The sequence below is a fragment of the Anopheles coustani genome, chromosome 3 (genome assembly GCF_943734705.1).
Source record: "Anopheles coustani chromosome 3, idAnoCousDA_361_x.2, whole genome shotgun sequence".
Taxonomy (NCBI): Eukaryota; Metazoa; Arthropoda; class Insecta; order Diptera; family Culicidae; genus Anopheles; species Anopheles coustani.
In genome coordinates this window covers 80,456,923-80,476,954 of record NC_071288.1, presented here as the reverse complement: position 1 = coordinate 80,476,954, position 20,032 = coordinate 80,456,923, and the positions used below count along the sequence as shown (strand labels likewise).

General features: G+C 44.2%; 1 protein-coding gene across 3 annotated transcripts in view; it reads left to right on the top strand.

Moving 5' to 3' along the window:
- Window positions 1-20,032, top strand: part of LOC131259324 (histone acetyltransferase KAT6B-like) — a 57,454-nt gene that overhangs the window by 36,081 nt on the left and 1,341 nt on the right. The window contains exons 3-5 of one of the 3 annotated variants that reach the window (XM_058260789.1): window positions 15,919-18,121; window positions 18,250-18,630; window positions 19,421-20,008. In XM_058260789.1, coding sequence (XP_058116772.1) covers window positions 15,919-18,121; window positions 18,250-18,630; window positions 19,421-20,008 — 3,172 coding nt within the window. Of the gene's footprint in view, window positions 1-15,918; window positions 18,122-18,249; window positions 18,631-19,156; window positions 20,009-20,032 lie in introns of all 3 variants that reach the window. The other 2 variants (XM_058260788.1, XM_058260787.1) reach the window with 2 other exon arrangements.

Genomic DNA, 20,032 nt, shown 5'->3' with positions numbered 1-20,032 from the left:
TGACGATCTTCCAGAGAGTATACGCTCGTCTGGATCGATGAGTCGGACGTTTTTATTGCGCCCCTTTCTGCACTGCCAATTGTTTTGCAGTAATCCCGCTATCGGCTGCACCTGGCGGTGGTGGGTGGCACCTTCCGAAGTCGTTGGGACGCTGTTTGTCCGCACAGAAATGGCATATCTCGTTGCATATGCCTAGAGTAGGGTGTACGTGTGCGCGAGTCACCGCGAGATCGCCACATCATTATCCGGGCAGGGTCGTATATCCAACCATCAACTAGGCGAGCAGCTAAGTCGCGATCGTCGGTGGTGGCCTCGTGACCATCATCCATCGGTGTGTCCGAAGGCCTGCTGCGGGGCGACTCGCCGTGTCGCGCGTTACGTAAGTACTTGTGCAGCGACCTTGAGAGTCAAGCGCAGCGCTACGATTGGCTAGTGTCCCACGGGCTAGAACCAGGAAGAACGGAGGGGGGAATTGAGAATGGGGTGGGGTGGGCTGCAAGGGAAGTCGAATCCAGTGTCCAAGTCTCGCGGTCGCGCTTGTTACCTGTCATTAGTCAAAGCCGACATCACAAGCCGGGAGGTGGAGGTTCTTAACGCGTGGGAGAGGTTATGGTTTGCCGAAGGGGGCTTGAGCCACTCGTCGTGAGTGACCTATTTCCGTTCGCGTCGCTGGTGGCTCGACGTATGGCAGGGTAGAAGAGGAAAACAGATCTAACCCGGTGAAACGTTTACAATTCGTTCACTAGATGGCAAGCATCGGGAAGCAATGTTCGTTTTCACCGTGGGCTCGGGAAAAATAGCCCTTCAGCCCCGGGTTCTGAATTTAGATTCATCTGACTGGGGGAAGCAAACGCCTTTACATGGAGGATAACTGGGTCACGTAAATACAGCACAGTACTTGTTCCTTTGCATTTGGTAGGTGGTGAACGCTTACGTTTTACAAAATGATGTTGCCCGTGAACGATGCACAATGGACAGTGGATCAACGAGTTTATAGTACATGGTTTTAACAAAAGCATCAATACCTAACATAGATTATATTATTCAATAGATTGATGAGTAAACTCCAAACTAACACTAAAACATTCGAGCAATTGTGTTTTCTTTTAAACTATCTCGGTTCAAATGCACGAATATATCCACAAACACAGTTAAAGACCTTTCTTCAACGAAGTTCACTCAAAACAGAAAAAAAACATTTTTGAAAAGACTGAATCGTTTCATCCTACGAATGTGCAGCAGAAGAGAAAAGGGTAAAATCTTCTGGTTGTTTGGTGGATTTGTGCTGGCGAAAAGGTAATTTGTTTTTTTAAATAACTTCAAACATGATATGACGTGTCTATACTATCCGCAAGATAGTCAATGTTTACAGAACGTTTGAGCGGAATGCACAAACGTTTACATATTTTGGCTTGTTTGTGGTTCGGATTAACGTTGGATTAAATTCAAAACTAGATCCAATAATCTTTTATTTGCCTTTTTCTAATGAGTAACTTTTCAGAAATATTTAACTATGCCCAAACGTTCGAAATCCGGTAATTTTACCGTCCATTTTCAAAACGCTACAGCTTCGTAACATTTTTTAGTTATTTTCCAGTTCTACGAACGACTAGTGTATTTTATTTAATCAAATTTTGTTTGGTTTTTCATACTCTGATCCATGGTGACTCCCTCTTTTTTTTCAAACGCGTGTTTTTGTGGACACGTTCTCCATGGAACACATGTATTGTTAGTAATTTATTTTATACTTTCCGTTTTACGTCCAATAATGCTTGATTTGTATGAACAAATGTACTGAAGTTATGATTTATACAAAAAAAAAAAAAAAAAACTCCGTTGAAAGCCTAATCTTATGGTTTAGTACTGCTTTTGATTGATTGAAAAATTTAGGCCAAAGTTGGCTGTGTCCAGTCAATTAGTTGTGCCACTGTGTATACACTTTGAATCCGGAGTACTACCGAGCAGTGGCAGAAACTAGTGCTTCTTCCCAGCATGTTTGTCTTTTATTTCTACATTGGAGTTAGTTTTGGTTTCTTCTTTATTTGCTTCCTTTCTGATGCGTTTTCTCCCTTCGGTTAACCTCATTCTTGCGGCGATGGGATGGCCGCGGGAGCCCTGGTGTGAAGCCGGAGTTCGGCTGCAGGCGCTGATGAGTTATGACTGCACGACGACGACGACGACGACGACGGTGCCGATGAATAAGGTCCAATTCATTTCGCGCAGACCCCGCGGACGTGCCATTCGGGCCATTTGGACGCATGTGTCCGCAGTATGGCGTGCGTCGGGTTCGGGAAGCGGTGTGATTTTCGAGTAAGGCAACGGCAACGGCACCATGCAGCAGCACGTTCAATGAGTTTTAAGTGGGGCAAATAAAGTGAAAAAAACGCATCGGCAGCAGAGTGCTTCTCCTCGTCAGCAGCAGTTTCCGAAGAGTTAACTTCCACTCGTGGTGTTATGCCATCGAAGAAAAGATCGACCAGTTCGGTTACCAAGGGAGTTGACCGAGGCTTATCTAAATCGTGACAACGGATAAGGGATTGTGGGCGGGAGAGCATCGAACTCCGCCGCACTAAACGCTACGGAAGCCATCGGGCCCTTTGCTTCACGATGATGTGTGACAAATGCGAGATAATTGCTTCGCACGCTGACTCACCGCTAAAAAGGCACGAAGTTAGTTGTGGCAAAAGAAACAAATATTGTGCAGAATCGATTCTCTAGACTTTTCCGTCCGGCCAAGCGAAGCTTGCACACGGCCCTTCGATCCCCAACTACCAAGATGGCGTGGGTGTTATTTTTGAAGTCTTTGTTTCCCTTCCTAGCACAACTTCAACTCCCTTTGCAAGCTGCAGTGTGGAGGTAACTCTTGCTCCGGGGCCGCCGATGACGATGACGAAGGCGCTGCATGGGTCGTAAATATGGCCATGGGGAGAGGAGCAAAAAAGGGTTTGCATTTTATTGCAAACACATGGCAACAAACCATGACCGATCGCGCGGTGGGACGTTTGGATGTTCCTGGCAAGGGGTGTGGATCTTAGTGTCCGGTGACTACAGTGCTTGAGACGATGAATTTAAATTCATAGTTTTGATTTTTTTTTTTTCATTTTAAAATTGTTTAGTGCTTTTTTAAGTAGAGAGAAGCGACTCTTGAAGGGAAGTCCTTTGGTTCCGGAACCATTTTTGACTATCCCAAATAAATCAATCATCATCGAATTGTCATTAGGTATTCACTCATTCTTGTGATCATATCGCTATACAGCGGTTGCTACAACATTTTATTTCTTCTGAAGCGATATTTGAAACAGCGCACCAATTCTTCTTACTGATGCACTCATTTTTGAGGCTAAAGCTTCAATGCATTAGGCTACATGCTTTTGGTATCTCATTTTTTAATTTTACTTTTACAGTAACTTTGTTATGCAACAAGGAATGTAACTTTGAATGCCTTACTTAGATTGAAAAAAAAAACGCTTAAAATCGGACGTTAATGTTAAATGAGTTAAAGTATTGAGTATTAACAATCGATTTTAATTTGTTTTACAGGTATAAAAGTACGCTTTGGGGATAAGCTTACCACTGTTATGCGGGTTTTATAGTTTGAACAATTACTCGTATGATATTGAACGTGCTGTATCTGGTTGCAAAACCAATTGATGTTTGAGGATTTAAATCATTGTGGTAACGAGTAGCTCTTTCATTCACTCATTCAAACTTTTGGGATTTGAATCGCTGTTAGGGATTAAAATCACTCTGGCGACTAAGAACTCATTTTTTGCGTTTTAAATTACAAAAGAGTGATTAACAGATTTGAATCTCCGTTATGATTTTTCAGTCTGATTCCAATTTCTAAAAAGAGTTGTTATTCTTAACACTACAACAGATCGACCACCATTCACCGTCCTCCAGTTGCTGCGCTTCCATTGTTGGTCATAAAAAATGCATTTTATCGTTTCATTGCAAATCAACCCCGACAAGATTTGATTTCTTAGATCATTTTAATCGCCTATTCTTGCTGATACGGCTCCCATATCTTTCTAGTTTCTTTTCTGTTATCCATGCTATAGGTATCGGGTTGTTTTGTTCTTTCTTTCACCTCGATCTGCTTCTCCATCTAATCGCGAAGGGATCACTCGCTGTTCCCATAGCGAGCCCAGCCATTTCTAATGCTTGCTCGTCGAGTAGCGCAAGATGACGAGATCAATTACGACGACGCTGCCGTCCGACGTGATCGAGCAGCCCATCCATCGCTGCCGCCGATTAACCAAACAATTCCACTACCGTCATCCAGCGCTGATGCCGTCGATTGCGTTCTTGATGTGCTGCCGCTGATAAGGGCACTGTGCACATCCCGAAAACAATGGTAACAGGAAACTCGACGCCGCTGAACGGTAGGAGATGGTTCAGGTGCAGGAATAGATAGGCCTCCCGGGAGTGCGGTTTATATTGCTTTACCTAGAAGAGCTAGGGTCTTCTGAGTATGTTGGGAAAAACGAATGCAAGTATTAGAAACATGTCTGCTCGCGTTGAACGGCGGTGGGAAAAATGGTGTAAATTGATTTTAATTTGCACGAAGAGAAACAACTGATGCCGTGCTTTAGATTCGTGTGCTCGACTCATCGCCTCAGCATCCCCCGCCACCTCTCCTTTCTCTCCTTTTCTTGGTAAATTATGGCGTAATTCTCCCATCAGTCATTGTTCTGTTGTACTCAAGCTTTGAGTCCTATCGTACTAGAAGTTACAGATGAAATACATCCGCGAAACCAACTGAGGCGTGTTGACTTTTTTAGTTCTGCCATTTTTATTTCTTAAATAATTTATGCAACACTTCCAGCACGTGTCGGCAGTTGTGACAGTTGTGTTTGATGCAAGCCTTTGTACTTGTATCTTTTCGTTTCCCTTAAGCGGACGTGCTGTGTTTGGCAAAGGCAAACCATAACCTTATTCTAATCCTCACCTCGGCGATCGGCTTGGATGCCCAACCGGAGGCTGACCATGCCACCGCTCGGTCGCCTTTTCTCTGCCAAGATTGCCTTCGGTTCTTTGCTAGCGTACACTCGCGGCACTGCAAAACGGGAACGCCGGCTAAGGGCCTGTGCACGCCAACGGAAGGTCGCACCACCGACCTAGGTATGGGGCTTTATGTAACCGACCGGATGGATCACCTGACCGCGAAGTCAGCCCTTCCGCAAAGTCCATATAATAACGTCGGTGTTGACCTTCGCCAGTTGGATCGACAAACGGTGAGGCTCCGGTTCCGATCGTCATTTCCATCGAAGGCGGACCGTTTAAAGTTGCCCTCTCTAACGTTCGCGATCTTGAGGTTGCATTTCTCTGCCGGGAGTGCACATTCGATTGTTTGCAGCTTGGCACGGGAGCGCGAGATGTTTTCTGCTTTTCCCATGGGTTGGGCGAAGGGCAGCATCCTTCCACCCTGCCTCTTCTCCGAACACGGTACACCCGCTTATCTCGCTATCATCTCCGCAACCGAAACAACACAAAACACGTCCGTTCGCGCATTGGTGGGGCGGTTTTTTCCGCCCCTCACCACTACCCGAGGTAGTGCTAGTAAAAAATAAGAAAAAAAATGACAAAAGCTGCAGCGGCGGCTGTTTGCGTTCTCTCACAAGATGAACCCGGAGCGTGTTCTTCCCTGTTGCTTCAAGAATAGATTATCGCGATTATACATGGTTAGAACGAGTTTCGCCCCACACGACGCCCCTTTTCATACCCCGGCGTAAAGTTTGATCGGTTTACGCTCGCTCCGGATTGTTTCGCTTTGTGTCTGCAGGTATAAACGAAGGAGTCTAATGGAAGGTGGTTTTCCAATGGTTGAAATTTAAAAGCTTAAACTAGTGCGAAGCTAACAACGCATAAAAATGTAGTTCCACAAGTGAATAGGATACTTCTAAAATGGTTCAATATACCTCCCAATGACATCATTTGTTACGATATTATGTGGCAGAATTTAAAAGACAGAATCAATCTCATGATCTGGTGATTCATTGTAGAACTTCTTTGATTATTTATATTCGGAATGTCCTTTTGCAAAAATCGTCTTTGGCCTAAAAACATTGTCTTGTATTCATAAAACAATTTTCATTGTTTTTATATTTTTAAATTGTAATAAATAACAAATAATGGCAGTTTTCAATAAATTTGTTGTCTTATGGCTTTGTTGCATGAACTTCAATTATTTGTCTTTAGATACTTAACTACTAAGCTAGCGTATTTTTCCGTGTATAACGACTCCCTAAAAAATATTCAATGTTTATGACAAAAACAATTTTTTTTTCTAATTTTTATTTAGTATATAAAGACCCTCTTAATCCGACTTTGATCATTTTTTAACTAAAAAGGGTACGTTATACAAGAAAAAATACGGTACTTAAATTTTCTAACTTTTTATGTTTTACTATAACAAATGAGAAAACAGTACTCTAGAGATGAGGGATCGAATCTCTAGTCTGTGGCAACCTTCGGTATTACGAACGTCTGACCACCGATCTATAATATAAAGTCTTTTGGTCTCAGTAACTCTCTTGGGAGGCCTAGTACAATAAAAACAAATGGTCTAACGGCTTCAGACTATACTGAGTTGAGAAAAGTGTGTTTACCCAATCTTAATCGAAAGTGTTATTCGTTGAGCACACGCCACGTGATCCATACTGCGGTCGGTGGAGGCGCATGGTGGCTTTTGTTGGCGAAACCGGCGGGGATTAGAGCATCGAAAATTTCGGACATTGTGGTGCGATAGTCGCCAAGATGTTAATAACAATTATATATCCATTCCCAGCCTGAGGAACGGATTGAGAAAAAAACGTTCAGATGCAGGGTGGCAGCTTGATGCCTTCCCACCAGCACACTTCTTCCGTAACCTCCGTGTTCCAGTAGTAACCTGTCATTGTGATGGAATATTCCAGTAAACCAGTTGTCGAAAAGGTATAAATTTTAATTACCATCACGCTCTTATGGTACACGTACGGCGGACCGTCGGCAACGTGGTGGAATGCAACGGTGGCCGTTGACGGAGATGTGTAGCGCTCGAATGAAGAATGCATTTGCATTCGCGCTCCGCCTCCCAGTTTGCCGGTTTCTGTGTGCTCTTCTCTGTCCACCCTCGACAGCCTACGACATTGCGTGTGTTTCTGTATGGGAATTTACCCTGTCGCCAGGCGACGAGGTATGATATTCGTATGTGCGCTGCAAATATCGCAGACAGATGAATGAAGCTGTGAAACATACATCTAAGTACCAGAATGAAATCGATCGCGGTTGACGTGGTGGTGCGATGACAGGAAGGAAAAAGTCACAGGTGCGAGAAAAGGTAGCACAAGAACGAGAACGATTAGGATCATAAATAAAAGATAAAACTAGCCCTGAAATGGAAGGGGGGGAGTACAATAATTACACAACGAAACAGAAATCCCCCATGTCCATAGATCGTTTCATTATAAGTTGTTTTTATCCGCACATTACAAATTCATTCTACAAACGGTCCGTTAACATAATTGCATACTATTCCACATCTAATGGCACCGTTTTTTATTTGTAACAAATAGATAAAATGTATCTTGTATCATTTAAAAAAAATTAATCTTTGATAACAACTAGTGATATTGCTTGCAGTCATTAATCTCTGAATTTACCTTCTTCTAACTGGGAGGTGAAATTGATTGAGAAAATGGAATAATGCTATAAGGAATGTTATAGGAATGTTTTTGTACGTTAAGACAAATCACATACAAGAAAATGTATACCAAATTAAAAATCCATCTTTTTTACTCGAATTGCTATACGTCTAGTGAATGTGGATCTCCATTATTCCTGTGAAGAACGATTAGTCGGTGTTACCATTTTTGTTCGCACTTCAGAAACAAAGTAAAATAGTTTTGATACTTTTAACCAAGTAACGAATATAAAATTAATAGTCCATATGTCTTTTTTGTATATGTATGTAGAGTGCAAACCGTTTTAAAGCGTTTTGATTAGTATTGTTATTTAGCAATACTAATCAAAACGCTTTAAAACGGTTAGCACTCTACATATATATACAAAAAAGACATATGATAATTTTCGACTATGTAAAGTCAAACGTATTAACCCCTTCACAGTATCAGTGTTTTTTTAGATTTTTTGTGATTTAGATCAATACTGTGTAAAATTTTGTTCAATTTCATTTATTGGTATCGCATACATAAGTTAAAATGTACAAACATGTAATGACGTGTTTTTGAGGATGGTACACTTTGAATCAACGTTGCACAACGAAAATTGAAACAAAATAGGTAACAAAAACTGTGAAGCGGTTAAACAAACCCCATTTCGTTGGCACTTACATGTAAAAAAAATGCGTCAAAACATATGAGAAATGTCATTACTATTGTTTGGCTTATTTTCTTTTTAAAAAAGTAGAACTGAACTGGCAATATCGCATGCATAAGAAGTGTGATCACAGTGCATTTAACACTGTAAAATAAAGCATAGTGGGTTTCAAATTACTAACTTTTTTCGTTACGAGCTTTAGTTGCTTTTAATGTCAGACATTTATAGTAAAAAGTTCCACCATCTGCATTGTCATGTTTTTGTGTTGGTTTACAATATTTCCACCGGTATCAATATTTTTAGAAATAATGAACTAATTATATTTCTAATGAAAGTTAATGTTATGCTTAGTTATTGGGAAACACTCCACAGCTGATCAGCACGTAATCTATAAGTTGAACCTCTGTGAAATTGATACTCAATGGAGTGAAGATGAATTAGTGTCGTTTGCTTATACTCAGAAGAAAGCTTATTTTAAAATAGGTTTTTCAATGTGAAGAAACAGTGCTTTTTATTTTTCCAAAAGCGATCCCTATTCACATTTCATTCGATTTTTCGCACCCAAATCTAATGCAAACCACATACCATAAAGTTTAACTCTCGTACGTTGTGCCAGATTCGAGACGTCGGAGAGCAGCGTCGGTTTAATTCACCCGTTTCCCACCCCTCCGATGGGCGTCCCGGGCACATGGTGTGTGGAAAGTCATATGGTAAACATGTCCATTGCATTGGTCAGTCTCTGTCGAATTTTAGAGCGCTTCGTGCGTGAAGGATGATCTTTAGCTTAACTGGGCAACTTCCTAAACCTTGGGCGTTGATTCTCCACGGCGCGAGTGGACGTGTGGAATGGTGCAAGGATGCACGTCAAGTCGAGTCTGTGAACTTTCGCTCCACTCTCTGACGAACGGCCCAGCGGGGTTTTTGCTACGGAAATAGAATGCAATTGGTCGCTTTGCTCCCGTTTTATTTAAAGCATTCGCCGCCCCAACCGGTGACACCATTCTTCGTTGGTACCCTCCGGCACACCAACTGCACCGGCAGGAACGTGTACCCCGTTCCGTGACCCCGTGAGTGGTAACCGACTGACCCAGCAACCGAGAACCGAGCCAGCAGAACCATAACCCCTGGCCGGCCGGCTGTCGGAAAGCACCCCAACCTTCAACCAATCAAAGCCAAATTAAGGCCACGCTAAACACACACACACACAGAAGCGCGAGCACCACATGGACGCGACAATCCACCCTTGTGCATGGGGGCAAGCCATGTATGCATTTTCCATGTAGCTCCACCAGACCGTCCCGACGCCGCCGCCGCCGCCGCTCGGTGCTCTTCGTAGCACAGTTTTGACGGACAGCTGCGGCGTTTCGTTCAATGAACCAGTGCAGCATGAAGATGGCGGTGGGGTCGGTGCAGTGTGTGGGTGTTATGCTGCCCATGCGTTATTGGTGATCGATGAGGTCAACGTGCGTCAGAGTGTATGCAGAGACCTAGATACATCCGTTGCCTATCGGGTGAGCGTACCTCTTTGGAACGTTCTCTTCGTGGCCAGCGTTGAATGAGATCAAGGCCCACGCACAAGGGTCACGGGGCTTGCGGCCGCGAGGAGGTGGAGATGCAGGCTGAACGTAAAAGAAGTGTAGGAGGTCACCGAACAAGTCTCTGACCCCTACTTCACCTACTTCTCGTGCGCTGGTCGCGCGCTTCTAAGATCTCTCGGGCAGAAGCACCGCGGAGGTTCTGCTCGTATCCTTGAGACGGCTTCCGTCCGCACGAACGCTCGTTGCAGCCGATCGCAAGATTTCATGTGTGTGTGTGTGTATGCGCGTGGAAAAAATCCTTGTACACGACTGAGTCGCAGCTGAGTAAAGGCATCGCTTTCTACCGTTGTACCCGGCAAGGTACGGGGCTTTCGAATGGCCTCTCATTATGTACCTCCAACCAACCAAGTCCTTCGGGCGGCACTTTTCTGCGTTTGTCCCACGCAAACAACACGGCATCGAGACACTTGATGCTACCCGAAGGAAAGGATTCACCGTGAGCTTGGCGGTACATCATCGAATCGTCATCCGTTGGACACACAAGTGTTGTGCGTGTTGGAAGTTGACGCCTTACTACATCACGAAACGAAACGCCAAGGCCCCACACTCACTGGATATGTTCCTCTTGACATTTTTTCTTCTACTTCTTTCACACCTCCAGACCTACAACACTCTGCCCGCTCGTTTAATTTCCTGAGATCGAGTGTCGATTGCAAGCGAGCCGGCGGTGAATGACAACGACGGTGCAGTCGGCAAATGCACGACAAGTCGGTGGCGTGCAGTGACTCGGGAATATATGGGTTAGTTTAACATTTTAAGTACACAACCTTGACATGGGTGGCGAAGCGAGCCCCTCCGCGACGCGATACGGTGGTGCGGTAGGACGAGGAAGCGGTTCCCAAGGTTTGCGGTTTGCTGCTGACGGCGTCGGTACACTTGAGCTGATGAAACAGGGAGGAATCACCGGCGGTGGTCTGTCGGTATTGTTGTTCTGCAAGTCGGAAGCGGGTACCGCGGACCCGGGTCCGCTTGTGTGCGTGGTGACTCATCGAGGTCACGCCGATGGCTGATACCTTCGTCGCATACAGGCCACGTCTGGCGCATTGTGATTTTGAAGATGGACCATACAAATCAAAAAAGAAGGAACCGGAACAAAGTGTCAGACCCGGTTGCCAAAAGAAAGATGTCATCAATGAGACGAAGAAAATGTCTCACAGGATGTGGTCGTTCAAAGATGTTCCGTTTTATGCATTATTTCCCCTGGCGTACCATTCATAGAGCATACTTTATGCCTATTCGATAATCGAGAGTAGCCGACCGTTCGAACTCCGTGGCTGGAAGCGACTTCAACGAATAAAAAAACGTCTTTGTTTTGGCTTCCTACAGCCACGCAGAAGCCCACGATGTTTGTCCGCTTCGGTGTTTCTTATCAATCACTCAGCCTTGTATGTGTTTATTTTTCTTTCGCACTCGGGAAGCGTTTTGCAACACTCCCTTACTTCGCTGAGTGCGACGCGAACGTGTTGCAGAGTTGTTTTTTCGGGAACTTCGTGACCATAAGCCAAACCGGATGTTATAAGGCGTCTTAAGTTTTTGGTGCAGTTACACTTAGTTTAATGCAACAAGGTCTTTAGATATACTCGTATCGTAATGTTGGTTAGTTCGTAATCCGTCATACTAAACCTTTAAGGTGCTAAGGCTGCTACACCGTTTAAAGGTGGTTTAAAAATACGGTATGTTTTGCATAAATAAACTGAAGTTTACTTAAAGACAGCTTTGTTGATTGGATTTTTTAAATTGTAGGAAATTTTCACGATTCAGGTACGGATTGATGAATTAATAAAAATGTGAACGCCCACGTTAGTATCGAACGCCATGGGCATAGGAAACAAAACATGCGTTGGAAGTTAAATTTCAAAGATTTAATACGTAATGTATTGCATGATGAAGAACTAAAAATGTTTATCCAAACATACGGGGAACATATTTACGGTTTAATGTTTTATATAAATACAGAAAGAGACGAAATGAAACTATCCCCAGTGTCATTCCGCATTTTTCTTTTAATTTACTACTCAACAATATCTAAATAAAATATTTATTTTAGCGTACAGAAATAACTGTTGGACGAATGGAAAAAACTAATAAGGAATAAATTACTAATTTTTTTTTTAAATTACTTTTATTTCATATTCCAGCTTGTTAGCGTTTGTGAGCTTAAAACTATCAATCTTTCCTTTAACAAATAATTAGTTTTTTTGTGCTTGGTGGTTTACTTCAATACTTCAATATAGTATAAAACATCCTATTATGTTTTATAGCTATTTATATTGTATTTCTTCTTTTTTCAGTTTTGATGCTATTGTGTATAAAAATGTCTTAAGTAGTTTAAAGTTTAAATATAGGTTTTCAACAAGACTGCCCGTATGGGTATTGTCTGTGTGAGTTGTGGTAGTATACTATATTGTTACCATTTGAGAAAAGCATTCTCTACAGATTGTCATCTCCGTTCCATTTTCAGAAGAAACTTTCTTGGAACCGCAAATGCCATGCCAATTACAAGCGCTCTTCATGTAGATCAATGATTGACTAATAATAATTACAGAGCAAAACCCGCTTGCCATGCCGTCACCTCAGCGCTGCAAACCACAGACGACTCGATAACCTTCGCTGTGAGTTAGTTTTTTTTCCCTAGCCCATTGAGGCTACGGCTAGAAGCGCATATTGTCCCTACCCTTCCCCTTCAGTCTGATATATTCCGAACCACACAGGCAAAACCGCCATCAAATGCCACAGACTGCTCGTAGAGTCTTCTAACGTGCCTTCTCCAGGTGACAAACGCGTTCCCGCCGAGCTTATCAGGCCTCGGAACTGGATGGACAACGCTGCTGTCAACGCACATGACTTCATCGCATCGGAAGTCGTCTTTGATTGCGATTCTTGGCGGCGAGATGGTTGTCAACGCCAGCACCACAGCTTCCCTCTGCGGCTGTACGTGCATACGCCGTCGTTGAGTGCGCCCTCTTTACGTTTGCCCGGGGTTCAGTTTTATGGGCATGCTGCTGCTCACGGTCACATGTACCCTTAGCGCCCCTCCCGTCGCCAGCTCTAACTTCGTGAACATATCTAATCGATTGCCCGTTCTTGGGAGTACTTCAGCCTTCCGTCGTCCAACCTTGATGAAGCGCGGTGAATGTAATGAGCACATTTTATGCACATTTTGAAGGCGATGAAAGACTTAGCACTAGAACTACCAGGATGTAGACACGAGCAACTTTACTGCGACCTATCAAAATCACTGGTGGCTGTACAAGACCAGTCAAAATGACTGGTCCGATAGTCGTAGTGTTAAAGGAAGGGAGGTCCTGGACTTGGACTATTTTTTGTCCTGGACTATTTTTTTAAAACTAAAATGGGCACTTTTGTTTAGCGCGCGCGTTAAGAAATAACTTGATAGACTGCTTATCTCACCGCTAGGCTTATGTGTAATATTGTGCGATAAAACGTAGCCATAACATTGCGACAGTTGCAAGAAGGAAGGAAAACAAAATAATGGTCGGTGTGCTAGGAAAATAATGGTTTTTATCGAACCATGATTTCGAATTGTTGTAAGAATTGGCCTACATTGCCACCGCACAGATGTTAAGAACTTCCTCGACTCTCCAAAGCAGAGATGACAAACATGCGGCGTGCAAGATCGTTGGATGCGCGAGATCCCTTTGAAACAATTCATGGCAAGTTTTGATCCTTAGGTATTGACTTTCGTTTGAATAGCATTTTTTTTTGGTGAATGGGGTTTCACGAATTTGAATGAACTTGATATGATTTCGTAAATAGTTTGGAAAATGGTTTCATGCAACTGATGTTCTTATGACAAAGTTCTTATTGCTCACTGTTTCCTATGGGTTAAAATGCGTCTTTCTGCATTTCATTACAGGTAAATGTCAGGTTTAAGCAATTCAAGAAACTTTCTCTTGATCGTAGTAATATAGGTTTTTGCTGATCATGATTCGCTGTAAGGAATAGGGTTATAATAAACTAACGCTATAATAAACATGATCGCGTTATAAAATCAACTGATACTGCTGGAATATCAAGTGCTGCAGTTAGAAAAAAATGCTGCTACTGTTATCTGAAAACCCCCCGGTTGACAAAAATTCAAATTTTTTGCAGCTGTCATGTAGTACCAGCAAGTTTTTCCATGGCAGATTGCTGGGACTCTTGCTGGAACTACATAGTACCAGCAACAATGTCATTTTCTGTCAACCGGGCCCTCTATAATCCTGGTACAGCAGCTTGAGCAAAGTATGCGACTAGTGAGTGTATACGTATATCGCACTAATGACAGCCCAAGGTTGATCAACATATCAGGTTGAACATATTAAATGAAGCTCTTCGATTTTGGAACGAAACAGCTCACTAACAAAAGTTTAAAAAAAGACATGCAGTTAACATGAAAATAAATCAGTACTGACTGTTTAGAATTTCCTTAAGTCTAATGAAACCAAAGAGATTCGTTCGAGATGAACCCGTAGTGTCATTCGCGCGATATACGTTTACACTCGCTAGTTAAGTGTTTGACATCACTGCTCTTAAGTGTTCCAAAATTTTTACGAGCAAACAGTTTTTTTCGCTAATCGAACCTACCCAAACGTTTCCTTCCCAACGGCCATCGATCGACGAGGGCAGTGGAATATAGAGTTTAGTGCCGGCTGAAGTTCATAGAAATAAAACAACCCCCCCCCCGTTTTGCTGCACTCCATTCGAAGAGATGATTGGCTACCAGAAGTTTACTGGCGCCGGTTTTTCCGATCTTCCAGAAAGTGTGTCAGAAGGTTACGGATGGATGGTTAGAACCGCTACTCCAGCCAGAAATGCTCTCTGAGCAGCATTGGAATCAGCAGAACGATCACGAAGATAGATACGGTGGTTACTACACCTCGTTTTTCTTGAACGGGGCTTTGATTTTTGGGGTTAGTACGGGTACGATCTCTTTACCTTTTCCTAGTCATGGCAGCCACGTCGAGTCAGCCGCAGCGAGCATGCGCAGCGATGGTGTAATAGCATTCGAAGGTCGGCAGAGCGTGATCGTGAAGGTAAAGTGATGTTTGAAACCCGGCGCAGCACAGCACTGCATCTGATTGGATTGCATTGCTGTCTATGCCCTCGGAAAGGTGGTGTACATATCTAACGATGTTCGTGGTCTTAGTGCCTTTCAAGGTTTTACGATTCCTTGAAAATAGTTTCCCACGCGGATGCGGTTCTACCTAACTAATCTAGCGTTTTAGACCATTCGGCATTCAAAGAAACACAAAACTAAACTTCATACCCCGATCGACGCTGGTAGGATGTACGTTGCGAATGCGTTTTATGTTAATTAATCTATCCTTGTGACTATTTGTCTCGGGATTAGTGGTATGTATAAAACACGCTAGGTTATGTTGCTCGATCTGACATGTAGAACCTTCGGTCATCGGAAGTAACAAACTGGACAAGGAAAGAAAAGATCAAAGCCCCTTCAAAGCCGACATACGGTTTATTGATTTTCAATGTAATCGAATCCTTTGTGGGACTCGTAAGGCGGGTTGGAATTGCATTCCGGTTGGACAAACAACAAGGAGCAATCAGAATCGATTGGCTTCTAGTAGCATTACGTCTCCAGTATGTGCGAAAGTAAGAATGGCTAGAGCACTTGCAAGAAAAAGTTATGTAAACGATTGTAGATGTTTTCATTAAGACAACATTATTATCTATCGTGATATTGTTAATTCTGATTGAAGATCATGGATATTAATGAATGTTTGTGTTGGATGAGTGTGAAATGCTAAACTTAACTTGAAGCTCGCGGAAGGAAAATTTATATGAACGAATCTCGTCGAAAATGCACTAGACACACTTATGAATGAATGAACTGATAATATTTACTTCTAATTAAAAATTAATTTAATTGTTGTATAAATGAAACAGAAAAAATACTCCAACCAACTCATCAAATTGATAAAATTTTATCATTCACTTAAGGAACTGTCAACCTAATTATCTTTTTATTTTCTCGTTCTAGATTAAACAAACGAAGCATGCACGTTATGGAAGACAGCAGCGATGCGCTCGTGGTGTGTTCGGAAGCAAATCTTACAACAAACCTAAAACCATCGCCAACAGAACACGCGGATGAGGTATCACCGTCCGTCGGTAAACTATCGATTGCTGTATCACCAGAAGAGAAGATAGAAACAACCGTGGAACCAAGAGTATCCGAAATCACCACCGCCAGTAGCACCGACAACCAAAGTGAAACCAAAGAAGCAGAGTCGGTAAAACAAGCTGTGGGTGAACGTGAAACCGAACGAGAGTCGAAGGAAGTTAGTTCGAGTACTATCTGCGGCGACAAAATGCCGACGGCGACAGCGATAGAGGTGTCGGAAAGGATTGCCGACTCGAGCGACGACGTCGTGTCGGCGCTTGAGTGCAAGAAATCGATCTCAGCAGCAACGACACCGTCGGTAAATAGTGCTACCAGTATGGAACCGGGTGATGGGAAGGCAAAGGAAACCAACACGACCATAGCTGCTGAGGTAGTACAGAAAGTAGGTACTAATTCGAGGAAGAATAATGCAGTGGAACAAGAGGACGAGCGGCAACCGCCAACCAATGGAGAAGAAAATGAACCAACGGCGGATGAGATAATGGAAGGCATTGATGACTTTATGGAACACAACGGTAGCGATGGACAGGAACCAAATGGACAGGACGAGAGAGATTTCAACGATGATCTAGCATTCCAGATGGATGTTGATGACCGCGTTCCGGACAAACAATCTGTTTCGGAGCAAGTGGTGGAACAAAGCGATAAAACAGACGAAGGAAAACATCCAGAAGAAAGTGCCATGGATTTAACATCCACCCTCTCCGAACCGCAACAACCGGAACGGGATACTCCGGTTTCCGTAAATGCAAAAGAACCGAACGCGGATGTCGCCACCAGTGTCGTCGTTAGCGCGTGTCCTGTGCTCGTCGATGTAGTGGATAGTTCTCCGGAGAAATGCGGCCAACGCCAATCCTCGTTGGCTGCTTTGGCCTCGAAGAAGGATAATTTAGAAATGCACGACAAAACTATTATCACATCAACACCAATTGCTGTTGCATCGGAAAAGCGAACGGAATGTGCTCAAGGACCGTCTTCACCATCACAGGAAGGGAGCATGATGGAGGTAAAGTGCGAAGTCGATGAAGTCGGAGGAAAATCTCAACGGATTGCGGACGTGCAGGATGAGGTGCAGAATCTTTCCACGAGTAAACCGACGGCACGGAGCGACACTGTGCGTGGTGCGGACAATCAACCCGACGCGGTCAGTCGGAAACGAAGGCGCTCGGTGGATCAAGACGATGGGAACCATTCGGGTCCAGAACCGGACGAACCGGTTGAACCGGCCAAAAAGCTAAAGCTTGAGGTGGAAGCGAACTATCAAACGCACGAACGTGTCGTGAACGAGTACATCGAGGCCACACCGAACACGTCCGTGGACGAAATTCAATGCCATGCCGATACGCTAGTAAAGGAAATTCAAACCCTCAATGATATGATTCGTGACACGGAGCAAAAGTGGAATAATCTCTTGCACTTGAAGAAAGTAAAGGAGGAGATTCTGTTGCGGTTAAATCGCCGAAAGCACGTGATCGGTATTACGGAGACGAGGCTAGGGGAGGTGTCGGCCTTTAGTCATCTAGATTCGTCCAACCTGAGTAGCCATCATCAGCTAAACCAACAACGATCGTCCTCGGTTGGGCCGCGTCCACCGACACCACCGCCGGAAGTAGAGATCCGTCCGGCTTCCGTGTCCACCTCGATGCATTATAATAATAACGCTTCGAATGGGTTGAATTCGTTCGGAGGTAAACATTCACAGATCCCCAATCGCCGAAACAGTAGTATCACGACCGGCAGCAGCGGTCACAGCAACGCTGGTGGCAGGCGAAGTGGGTCCACGAGGGACACCAACAACTTTGTATCACAGTTTAATAGTAACAACAATGCCGTAACGATGGTGCCATTACCGAACACAACCAGCATGATCTTGCAGGCCCGGGCCAGCATGAACTCGGCGGAAATTGCGAAGGAGAAAGCGGCCGCAATGCAGGTCCAGCGACAGCTGTTCCCCAAGCCGGTTCTCAGTAATCAGCAGCAAATACTGAACAATCTAGCCATGTCGGCCGGCTTGACGTCGCTTACGTCCGGGGCTGGAAATAGCAACACTTCCAATACGGTAGGTTCCTACAACTTCCGCGAACTGTAAATACAATCGTTAAAGGTTGTAAAAATTAAAAATTGATTTATCGCGTTAAATTGATAGACTAGCTTTATTAAAACCCTCTATCTGTTGTTCTACTTCAGGCACTTCTGAACGGCCACCACAATCCAAGCGTATCGTCGGTAAATAGCGGCGGAACTACCAGCCGAGAGCAGCAACAGCTCCAAATCGGTCGCCAAGGTATGCGCAAGGACGTTAGCAGTATTATAGCAGACTATCGGCAGAAGCATCCCGAGAACGTACCACGTCGCGGCCGAAGGATGAAGCACGTCGGGGGCTCCAGTGGTAGCAACAATGGAGGAACATCTACGGGCAACAGTATTGGATCGTTCGTGGAAGGAAGCGCCATCAGCTTGACTGCACTGCCCGGCGGTAAATCTGCCGCTGGAATGGGAAGCGCGGCACGGTCCAGTTCAACAGACAGCGTCGCCAATCGACTTTCCGATCTTCTGGCAGCTGCAGAGGTTCGTGTCACACATTGTCTTGCAAACGAATCTCTTCGCAACAATTGCGGAGCAATTTTCTTGGTTGGTTGAAGGCTTTTTGGGGGATTATGTTAACCAAGCAAAGGAAGAAGTTGCATTTCATCGAAATCAAATCGAATCTCCCCAAACAACTTTCTTTGACATTTCAAATCATATTTGGCAAACTGGTATAAAATGGCACTACTAAACTTACTTTAAGGATACTCTGATGCAAAACAACTGTTGCTACCAAGCTTGCTTTAACATTTTATCTCCAAATATCCGCTCATTTGTTTGCTTCGTTCTAAAGACACTGTAAAACAAAGGAGGCATAAAAAGAGAGATCATAGTAATCATGTGGTAGAACATAAACATTCACTCACAATTAATTTAAGTATTGCACTTTACAAGGTCACGATACAATTCATTTTAGTATTACATTCATGTTAATATTATGTGTTTGAATTTGTTCAATTAGAAGAGAACCCGTTGTGACTTGTCCACGTCATTCCCACCTCCTCTACAGAATTCGCGTCCATCTAGCAATGACTCGAGCCAGAGCAGCTCTAACTTGCTCTCGTCACTGGTGACCGCTTCCGGTGGGGCTGCCAACGCCAGCAGCACCACCCAGCAGCAGTTCCTTAAAGACGTGCTGGTCCAGTTTGCCAAGATGAGCCAAAATGAGCAGAGCTTGCTGTCGAATCTGCAATTGCTGGCCAATAATGCCGTTCTAGCTTCGACCGGGCAAAGTACCGCCACCACTAACACCACCGTATCATCCCCCCAGCAGTCCCCGCAGCACTTCCAGCACCAACAACAGCAACAGCAGCAAACAATGCCTCAGCTCCATTCGTCGCTCCTATCCAAAGCATCCCTGCCAGAGGTGACGCTGCATCCGGTGATGAACTCGACCGCCCATTCGGACATCATCGGATCTCACAACACGACCGGTACGCTGGTCGGGGCAAACTTGAGTGCGGTGAACACCAGCTCGAACTCACTGCTTCACGGAATTCTCACCAAATCGGCTTCCCGACCGGGAAACGGTGCAGCGGCCACAGCCAACAACTTCAACTCGTTCTCGCCCACCCTGGCCCGATTGCTCACCGGACCGGAACGGATGAATGCCGCCCAACCGACAACGTCCTCATCCTCCACGGTGACATCCGGTGCTTTGGCAAACCTTCAAACGGCCGGTGTTATCGGTGGACTAAACTTGTCCAAAAACAACAGTGAGATTTCGATAACTCCCGTCGTCGGATCCAACTTCCAGCAAACATTGCTAGCCCAACAACAGCAACAGCAGCAGCAACAACATCAACAGTTGCAACGCCTTCGAGAGCAACACTTGTTTAAAGGAGAATCATATCTCAACATAGTACGTTTGGCAATGATTTTTTGG